Raw genomic sequence first — 11,451 nt, forward strand, 5'->3', positions numbered from 1 at the left:
CCTCCCTCACCTCCCTCACCTCCCTCCCTCACCTCCCTCCCTCACCCCCCTCACCTCCCTCCCTCACCCCCCTCCCTCACCTCCCTCCCTCCCTCATTTCCCTCCATTACCTATCACCTCCCTCCCTCACCTCCCTCCCTCACCCCCCTCACGTCCCTCCCTCCCTCACCTCCCTCCCTCACCTCCCACCCTCACCCCCCTCCCTCACCCCCTCACCTCCCACCCTCTCCTCCCTCCCTCCCTCCCTCCCTCACCTCCCTCCCTCCCTTACCTCCCACCCTCTCCTCCCTCCCTCCCTCACCTCCCTCCCTCACCTCCCACCCTCACCTCCCTCCCCTCCTTCCCTCACATCCCTCACCTCCCTCACCTCCCCGTGCACCCCACCCTGCCCCCCCCCCACCGACGCAGGCGAGAAGCCGTTCAAGTGCGAGGTGGAGGGCTGCGACCGCCGCTTCGCCAACAGCAGCGACCGCAAGAAGCACATGCACGTGCACACGTCGGACAAGCCCTACCTGTGCCGCGTGCGCGGCTGCGGCAAGTCGTACACGCACCCCAGCTCGCTGCGCAAGCACATGAAGGTGCACTGCCGCCCCTCGGGACACTGCAGCGACACGGAGCCATCGAGTCCTCCCAAGGGCTCGTCTGGTGGTGGTGGCGGTGGCGATGGTGGTGGTGGTGGTGGCCGTAACCACCACCACCACCACCAGCAAGACCAGCAGCAGCAGCACTCGCTGCTCGGGCGAGTGCTGCACGCACACAAGCAGCAGGAGCTGAGTCTGCAGCGCCAGCTGCACTCGCTTGCGCAGCCGCAGCCGCAGCACGCTGCTCGCGCCGCTAACATGAATGAGTGGTACGTGTGTCAGAGCGCCGGCGGCGGGGTCGGGTCGCCGTCTCCACGGCAGCCTTCGTCTTCACCGGACCTTCAGTGAAGGCCATCCACCCAACACCCCCCCCCCCCCACGTCCTACCAACACAGCCGCTCCCCCCCCCCAAACCCCCCACATACTCATACACACACACACCCGCAGACACCCACACACACCCACCCACACAGACACACACACCCACACACACACACACCCACACACACACCTACCCATACACACACACCCGCACACACACCCACACACCTACCCACACACACACACCTACCCACACACACACACCCACACACCCACACACACACCTACCCACACACACACCTACCCACACACACACACCCGCACACACACATACACACCCACACACACCCCTCCACACACACACACACATCCACACACCCACACACATCCATACACACACACCCACCCACACACACACACACACCTACACACACACACACCCCTGCCCCCCACCTTTTCCACACTCACCACGACTGCTCCACTGAACTGAAGCTCCGCACGAATCATTAAAACAGAAACCCCGACCGCTTCAGTGTCGCGGCAACGATCGTCTGTGGTGGTTGTGGTGGTGGTGGTGGCGGTGGTGGTGGTGCCGTGATGGTTGGTTTGGTGGGGTTCGGGTGATATTTATTTTGCTGGTTCATTGCTTTGTTTCGTTTCTGGGGCGAAGTACATTGATAATTGAAGACTGTCTCGTGACGAAGCGGGGCTGGTTGGTTGATTAGACGGTCCGCTTTTGGGTTGTTTGGTTGACAAATCGGGTGGCCGTAATGGCAGGCAGGCTGGTTGATGTATTGTCAGCCGCTAGACTGCCTCACTGAGTTGTTTGACTGGTTGGGATGGTGAACAGATTGCAGGCTGGATGGCTGGTGAGCTGATAGTGTCTTTGGTTGGCTGTGTGCGTTTGTCTGACTGTTGGGTCGCTTGGCTGACTGATTGACTGGCAGGCCGGCTGGCTGGCTGTCGGCTTGGTACCGCTGTGTGGACGTGTGGCTGCCGGATTGACGAGCTGGTAAGTCGGCGAGTTTGTTTGTTTGGGGGAGGGCGTAAGAGGAGGTGGAGAGACAGAGAGAGAACGATGAGCAGGAGGAACGTGCGGGACCAGTACGCATCATCATCATCACCACTATCATCATCACCATCATCACCACCACCATCATCATCACCACCACCATTATCATCATCACCATCACCACCACTATCACCACCACCACCACTATCATCATCACCACCATCACCACCACCATCTTCATCACCACGGTCACCACCATCATCTTCACCACCATCACTATCACCATCATCACCACCATCATCACCACCACCACCATCACTATCATCATCACCATCATCATCACCACCATCATCATCACCACCACCACTATCATCATCACCGCCATTATCACCACCATCATCACCATCATCACCACCACTATCATTATCACCATCATCATCATTACAATCATCATCAACACCATCATCATCACCACCACCACTATCATCATCATCGCCATTATCACCACCATCATCACCATCATCACCACCACTATCATCATCACTATCATCATCATCATCACCACCATCACCACCATCACCACCATCATCATTGATCCGTGTGTTTGATATCACTAAACGGCGGCGGCGCAGGAAGTGCACGGTGCCCCCCCCCGCCCGCCACCTCGCTCGCCACCTCGCTCGTTAATTCATTAATTTCGTTCCTCGAGTCCCACCCCGCTCGTTAATTCATTAATTTCGTTCCTCGAGTCCCACCCCGCTCGTTAATTCATTAATTTCGTTCCTCGAGTCCCACCCCCCGCTCGTTAATTCATTAATTTCAATCCTCGAGTCCCACCCCGCTCGTTAATTCATTAATTTCGTTCCTCGAGTCCCACCCCCCGCTCGTTAATTCATTAATTTCAATCCTCGAGTCCCACCCCCCGCTCGTTAATTCATTAATTTCGTTCCTCGAGTCCCACCCCCCGCTCGTTAATTCAATTAATTTCATTCCTCGAGCCGCCCCCCCCCCCCCACTGTTCATTAAATCATTTCGTTCATTAAGCCCCCACCCCCGCTCCATAATTCATTCATTTCGTTCCTCGAGCCCTCTGCCCTCCTCCGCGCGTTGCCATTGAGGAGTGTAGTAGAACAACATCGATGTGTGGGGGTCGCCCACACCTGAGCGATCAGTTGAGCAACTGTGGTTGCATGCAACTGCATTGCGCAATGTAATCACGTCAATAAATGTTTCGTTTTGCCAGTGGTGGCGTTCTCATCGCCGAGGAGTGAGCACAGGAAGGCAGCAGTAGCAGCAGTAGCCAGGCGGTGAACCGGCGTGACCAACTATTTCCCAAGCTCTGCTGTCCTCTACAAACACACACACATATATAGAATGTGTTCAGCCGTTCAATGAGTGTTTATACATTTCAGAATGAAGCCGGAGCACACCGCGCGTGTGATAGGGCAACCACTCTATTCCATGCAGAGGGGAGAGATGGGGAGCAGTCTGCACATCGCTGTACCGCCTTCTCCTGGCGAGCCAGGGTACAGCACTTCGTCGACATGAAGGGGGGTGAGATTTGGGGGGGGGGGGGGGGGGATCACAACATTTTTGTTGCGGTGATCTATCAACCCTCACTGCTTCACACAGCGCTGGATTGCAAGCCACGTGCATCACAGCCACTACCCGCCCAGCAAAATTGGCGCGTCTCCGCAACCGGTTGCGAGCGACCTGCGCGACCGGTTGCGAGCGACTTGCGCAACCGGTTGCGAGCGACTTGGGCAACCGGTTGCGAGCGACTTGCGCAACCAGTTGCGAGCGACCTGCGCAACCGGTTGCGAGCGACTTGGGCAACCGGTTGCGAGCGACTTGCGCGACCGGTTGCAGACTCAGCTTTCAAGCATCGATGCGACCGGCGATTTGACGCGTTTCACGATCACGTGGCTGCGAATGCGCATGGCACTCTGGGAGGTCGTGAAGCAATCCTGACCGTCGCTGTTTAATGTCCTTGTTGCGCAACTGTTCGCTCGGACGTGGGCAAAGCAGTGCGGCGGGCGACGATCGATTGAGTTGCGCGATTTCTAAAGAGGTGATTTTAAAACTCGCGTGCCCGAATCGCTTTGGGGGTTTGTTGGACCCGGCGTACCGGACAGGTGTGAGCGTGTGAGCGTGTTTACATTTGTATCTATAAATAGTGTAACTATTCACGTTCGTGAACACGTGTGTTTGCGTGTGCGTGAATGTATAGCGTCGCAACGGACGTGATTTTGTCTTCTAAAATTCATCTTCGCGACTTTCAATATTTGACCGAGCATATGTGTACATAATACCGTGTTTGCTGTGGTGTGATTTTACGAAATAAAACTAAAAGAGTGGGCAAAAAAACGAACTCAAACATATTCTTCAATAACACTGTGTGACCTTACAATCAAGAAAACATATAATTGGCGACGTTTCGGGCAATGGTCCTGCTTCATAGCACGTTAAAGGAGAGTCAGCAGAGACACAGAGTGAACGATACGAGTTGGAGACGGCACTTGATTAATATCATTTTTTACTTTTTTTTTCTCCCGATTAAATAGGCAATGTGTGAATAGTTACCCGATTCGTAGCTATTAAGTAACGGACAACCTTCCCAGCAATCGCGAAAGCGTGACGGCTGAAGAAACGCTTTCATATTAAAAAGGTTTAATTATAAAACACTCTTAGGTTTTGTCGGTAAAGTCACGTAGGTAAAACATATATATTAAATGAAAATAAATCAATTAAATCACGACGTTTCGGAGGCAACACAAGCTTCCTTCACCTGATGATTTTTTACCTACGTGACTTTACCGCAAAAACCTAAGAGTATGAATCCTTGCAGTCACGAAAGCTTCAAATCTAGAATTAATTATAAAATGTTGGTGACACGTTGATATTGATGAACGTGTGTTGAGTTTGTCTTCTTGTTGTTGTTAATTACTTATTGCGCTCTGTGCACCACTGCCAACACCAGCATCATCACCGACATTTGTTTAGGTTTCATAAAATAGAGAGTTCGATTGCCAGCCTTTACTTAAACGTATTGCGATATGACCAACCCACCCCACCCACCCGCATTTGAATCGGTTCGGTCTATAAACCGCAAGTACATGAACTTAGCAGCGACCAACACTCCCACGTGACCGCACTTTTCACTGCTAGATGAAGGGACCTCTCAGGCGACGCAAACGTTGATTCGTCTCGGCGCACACGTCCGAACTTAGCGCTACATCATCCCCTGGACGGGCGCGCTCCGTTCCGCGTTTAGCCTCGGACCGCCGACCATCCCCGCTGTTAAGGGATGCGTCATGCCCGCGTCCACTTGACAGAATGAGAAGAATCAGAGGTGTCTTTCCAGAGTAAAGCCCATTGAGAGCATCATCGTCGTCGTCATCGTAACGGTCCATGGGCAAGAGAGTCTGTAGGTGTCCAATGCACATATTGCCATTTGTCTCCACTTTTCTCCGTCTCGTGGCAATATGCTCAAAAGTAGCGGCCACATCTTTCTGGCGTCAATCCCTTGACGTCGTCTTCAAGCCATTCTCTGGAAGGTCTTCCTCTCTTTCCCGTTCCTTACATTGTGACGAACAACTGCACACTTTTAATTTCCCTGTTGTACATCCCATATTGAGCGAAGCAGCTATTTTTCAAGGGGTGGGGGGGTCACTCGCTCGGCTCGCAGACAACACCAAAGCATTCCACAATTATGCACCCACCAAAACACTATTCATTGGCCCACTCACACAGTCACTCACCCACACACTCACACACACGCTCACTCACTCACTCACACACTCACACACGCTCACTCACTCACCCACACACTCATTCACTCGCTCGTCCACTCACTCACCCACCCACACACTCGTCCACTCACACACAAACTCACTCACTCATCCACCCACTCAACCAATCACCCACCCACTCTTCTACATACACCGCACTCATCCACGCACTTAAGGACCTGAATCAGAAGTTTATTTCCCAAGCAAAGCCTGTTGAGCTAAGAAAGATATTTTTTAAAAGTGCGACTCGGTTGGAAGACGCCATCATTTTATTCAAGCCAATAGGATGTCTCTAATTTGCGCGCGTCCCTCCAATTCATTGGCTGCTGTTCTGTCCCAGCATGCACCTCTCCCCCATGGGTCTCACTCACGTGAACTTCTCACTTCTTTGTTCCGTTTTCGCTTTTGCGAGTGTCCCGTGTTTCTGGCCCGCGTGTCATACATATATCACGCGATTATATAGACACGGTAAGGCCTCGCTTAACGCGTGTTCACACAACACGGTTCTTGCATTAGGGAACACTTTTCGCACAACGCCCCCGTTATAACGCGACAAAGAACTACTTTATTGAGCTGTGCGGCTGAACGGTACGATACAAGACGCGGACTGATACAGTAACGCGGCGGTTTACCCTCCGTTATTTGTCCCGCCGTCTCACTGTGTGCGTGTACAGCGTAGCTCGCCGCAAACTCTGTCGTTACTTTATTTATGGGGATATTGTCCTCGCTGAACGGGGCACTTTTTTGGATCGCATCTACCGCCACTTAATTAAATTGCAATCCAAACTCCGACTCAATCTGAGCTCTTTGTTGATATTATTATAGTCGTGTGCCGCTGTGGGAAAATTAATACAATAAACGTCCATGTTTAGGAATATTTTCTACATATTACGAATCTGTGTTATGTACGTATAAATCGTTAAGCTAACTGTGGCTGTACAGGTCTCAAAGGCCAAATGATCAATTATTAACAAGTATTTTCGCCTTGCGCAAAATAACAAAACCTGAACAAACATCCCTCAGTAGCACTGCTCTAAAAGTAAAAAAAAAACTATATTATATGTGACGTTTCGGGTAATGGCCCTTGTTCATGAATGGTTGATTGCCATAACATTATGTTTAGTTTACCGTATACAGTAATTCATTAGCGGTGAAATCAATGAAGACACAATGCTGTTCTGAAAAAAAATATATCAACACGGCCAATCAGAACTGGCTTCAAGACACCGTGAATGCGGTAATGGGAGAGTTAAATGAACGGGTCATAATTTAATTTTGAAGATGGACATCTGTGAAAAAGAGCTTTATAGCTCATCGGATTCCTCCAGTAGAAATATTCTGATTCCAAGGTCCTGATCGGGGCTAACTCAGCCCATCATCCACTGAGTGGTCACCCTCCAACGTCGTGGTTAAAGTCAACAACGATGTCTCATGGATAGACTCGCCCTCGCCATAGGAATGTGGACTTTCCCCCCACTGGCTAAGCCACCGCCTGGACGCTCATTTTGAACGAGGGGATTACGTTGCCTTTGGACGGACTGGGTCCGAGTCGCAATATTTGTTCCACCAGCAAAGCCGACATTTGCACGGAAGACTTTACGGTGGCGTGGGTTTATCTGTCGATTGGTATCGATAACGAATGCTAACGGCACACGTATCCAATCACTTCGGTCAGGTTCGATCATTTTCAACGGATGCACGTGGTTTTCCGAGGCTATATGTATATTTTACACCGCTTGAGCGAAACGAAGGGGGGAGGGGGGCACACGAGGCATGGAAATGAGACACACTAAAAGCGAGGCGGTGAAAACGACAACACAGATCGGGGGGGGGGGGGGGGTGGCGTGGGAGGGGCGGTTAATAGAATCGAGACGATTAATCGAGAGGTTGAGTCGTGGACTTGTTGAATTCCCTCTGACGCTGTTGCGCGCGTGATCTCAACTTAGCGCGAGTTCCGGCCTAGAAATCCTCCACCCCCCCCCCCCAATTACCTTCCCCACCTCCTCTACGATCTTTGACCTCAATATCTGAGCTATTCACTTCCGCGTCCTTCTAAAACTCTCACAAGTCACCGCAACGCCCTCTCCCATCGCCCCCCCCCCCCCCCCGTCATCACTCCACACCACTTACATCACCCCACACCACTCCCCTTTTCTCATAAGTACATATCACCCCCTGCCATCACTCCACACCACTCTCTCTTCTCAACACTGAACACCGACCACTCCTTCCCCCAATCACTCCACACCACTCTCCCAGCCCCCTACACATCCACTCCGCCACACCCGCCTGCTCCAGCCATTTCACAGTCATCCCATCACCAACCCACGTGTCCCCATCACTCCAAACCTCCCCATCGCTCTCTTTAAAGTTTATAAACACGAGGCAGCGTCGTCACGATTGTGAGACAACCAATCAGGTGCTAGCGAATGCACGAGCACGTGGCCGAAACACGTGCAGTAGATCGACGCGAGGACGTCGACGCCGCCTCTACGCCGAGCCAACTGCTTGCAACTCGTTGCAGACGTCCACACGCGCGCGATTTCAGTTGCACGCAACCAAAGTTGCGCGACCCATCGCTCAGGTGTGCAACCCCCCAGCGACATCGTCGCCTTGCCACTGCACCCCGTTCACCACCCCGCATGGCCGCCTTCATCGCTGCTTTTCACCAGGTGATCCAGCCATGCGCGTTCGTACAGGCTACGCCTTTGCTGGTGACACTCCGAACGGTCGAAACCAGGCCAGGGATAACAAATAGCTCCCTTGAAAACAAACACCGCTGGGTGGACGGTGATAGAATAATGAATCTTAACGTTTTTTTTGTAACCGGTCTCGTTTGTATTTGTTTTTGACTTGGGATCCGTCTCATGCTTTGTTGCCATACACGTTAAGGCGAACTGAGCCTTATATAGAGCCTGCATATTGCTTTCATGTTATTTTAATAATTCGAAACAAAACCGGAGCGATGAGATCGGCTCGTGTGCGGGTGCTATAGGTAATTGTGGGCTTTCCGTGTGCTGTGAGGAAGAAGGGCCATTGCCCGAAACGTCGACTATAGTTTTCTTTTTTAAGGCCGCATTATTATGGAAGAATGTGTTGGGTTTGTTGCTGGTTGTGCGACCACTGCCAACGAACGCAGCAGCAGCAGCAGTATCGCCACCAAATGTATTTGTTTAATTTACACTCGGGATAAGAGGTTCAAGTCAACGCCTTCATCCAGCAGTGGATTGACAAACGACTAAGTTATATTATTTAATACCCATCAGGCATCTCATGTTTGTCATTGTATATCACTGACAAAGCAGTCTCCTGATCTTTCGTCTAAGGTGATTTCGTGTTTACAAAATCCCATCTCGATCCTGAATTCCATGCCATTTATTTACATCATGCATCCCATCCTTAAAACACATATATATATACACCCCGAATAATCCCTGTAATTTCCTTCGAAGTTGTGATATCGTGGGATTGTATCCATTCAGAACCATCATCACCACCACCACGTGTTAGCGGACAACGTCCCGCGGAATCAGCTGTGACAGAACTACTGCCGAGATCCATGTGGTATAGATGATTTCCACACACGAGCATGGGCACACTTACCCACACGCTCTGCTACAGAAAAACATATTTTAGTCGCATGCCATATTTTTAAATGGTTAGCCTACTGAAGTGACACAACACACATTGATCGATCTTCCTCATCGTGTTGTCTAATGTGACCTAGACCATCGAATGGTCTAGGTCAGGGGTCGGCAACCTACGGCTCCGGAGCCGCATGCGGCTCTTTACGGGCTGCTTCTTGACGATATGTACGTATGTACAGTATGTACTCAGATGCATTGCGGCTCTTGAAATACTGAATTTTGTACCGAATTGGAAAGAAATGGCTCTTCTTGTTATTTTGGTTGCCGACCCCTGGTCTAGGTCGTGATTTGTGGGTCTCTAACCTCACATATCTAAACCTATAAGGCTCACAGAGACCCGTAGGCTCACATAGAGACGCCCGCAGGCTCGCATTGATACCCACAGACTCAGACAGAAGAGGGAGATACCCAGACAAATAAATCACGTCGGTATCCCACATTCCGCTCTCAAGGTGGTCTCTTCCCGTTCACCCATCGGTGTTCGCCCACGCGGAGGCCACTCCAATCAATGCCTTGGTCACGGTAGCCAGTCCGATGTTGGCAACGCGCATCACCGTTTGATGCTCTTGCCCGATGCGAACCCACAATCTCTCAATATTGGCGGCCGAAATATCTCGTTGGTGTCTCAGCCACCGGGGCGCCCTATCCGAAATGTTGTACTGTACTGACCGAATCCCTCCTCGCCCCCACCCCCCCCCCCCCGTCATTGCCGTGTATGAGAAGTGCCGCGCGCGAAGCGTGCATAGCCCATTGTGTCGCGTCGGGCGTGGCTGCTTCCGATTGGTTGGTTCGGAGGCATCGAGAGGAATGTCCACGTTACCATGGCGAGTTCGATGGCTGACCAACCGTGGCTTTAAAAGGGAACTACTTTTTTTTTGCTCTCCCTCCGCCTCTGCGATTCCCCGGCTGAAAATAATTGTAACGCAGCTGCCTTCCACGACGGACTACTTCTTTGACATCGGCGTATGTCTTTCTCCTCGTCCGTCCCACGGCGGTGTTGGTCCAAACCTGCGCTGCGATTACAGATTTAGTTTTGGGATTGTCGGTCATACATTGGCAATTGCCAAACTTGACGATACAACAATGCATTGATTGAACGTGATGAATACATGCGCGGGTGCGAGTGAGTGGGGGTTGGAGGGGGGTCAGGTTCGGGGGGGGGGGGTGATTAAAACAATATCGGTATTCAGTGTCCGTAGCTGATGTCTTTTGTCAACCCCTCCTCGATCGACTAAAATTGTAACAATATAAAAAAAACCACGGCGGAACGTTTGAGACACGCGGACCGTGTAATGAATAATAATAATAGGTGCTCGCATACAGCGCACGATACTTCACGTTCGTCCACCGAGCATGCTGTGAATTCAGCCTCGAAAACCATGTCAGTGCACGCGCGTGTGCGCATATGTGCGCGCGCGTGTGTGCACGTGTCCGTGCGCGCGTGTGAACATGTGTGTGCGCGTGTCCGCGCGCGCGTGTGAACATATGTGTGCGCGCGCCCGTGTGTGCACGCGTGTGTGTGTTCACACGTGTGTGTGTGTGTGCCACACGCACGCGATGACATTTGGTAAATTACAGCCGGCGTTTTTTGACAGTAAAAATTTAAACGGCGCCTTTGATAAAACGTAACTAACCGCCGCAGCAACGACAATAACAACAGCGAAACGACACGAACACACACACACACACACTCGAATAGCAGCAACACCAATAATAACCTCGTAATTTGCACTTCCCCATACGCGTACTCACCCATGTGCAAAGGCGTATACGGTATAGGTGTGCATGTCAGTCGATAGCATACGTGCAGGTGCGTGTGTGTGTTGTACATGTGTTTTCCACGTGTGTTAGTAACAAGGATAGCGACAATTGTGATCCACGTGTCTTCTCGACGTATTCCTCATCCTGCATGCAAGAACGCGTGTGTATGCACTCACACGCGCGCGCGTGTGTGTCTGTGTGTGTGCGTCTTTGGGTGTAACGTGGAGCGGTGGGGTAGCGGTTAGCGCAACGCTGCGCTACGAACCCGGCGACCCGAGTTCGATTCCCGCTCACGGCCAACGCCAGTGACGAGTATCTGAATTGGTTCCGGGCCTCCC

The 11,451-nt window shown here is 51.7% G+C and overlaps 1 protein-coding gene across 1 annotated transcript in view; it reads left to right on the plus strand.

Annotated features, from left to right (window-relative positions):
- LOC144947041 (zinc finger protein ZIC 5-like) overlaps nucleotides 1-7,676 on the plus strand; it is a 31,101-nt gene extending 23,425 nt beyond the window's left edge. The window contains exon 2 of the mRNA XM_078876188.1: nucleotides 409-7,676. Coding sequence (XP_078732314.1) covers nucleotides 409-929 — 521 coding nt within the window. The 3' untranslated portion in view covers nucleotides 930-7,676. The remainder of the gene's footprint in view (nucleotides 1-408) is intronic.
- The last annotated feature ends 3,775 nt before the right edge of the window (nucleotides 7,677-11,451 follow it).

This window comes from Lampetra fluviatilis, chromosome 43 (genome assembly GCF_964198595.1).
Source record: "Lampetra fluviatilis chromosome 43, kcLamFluv1.1, whole genome shotgun sequence".
Lineage (NCBI taxonomy): Eukaryota > Metazoa > Chordata > Hyperoartia > Petromyzontiformes > Petromyzontidae > Lampetra > Lampetra fluviatilis.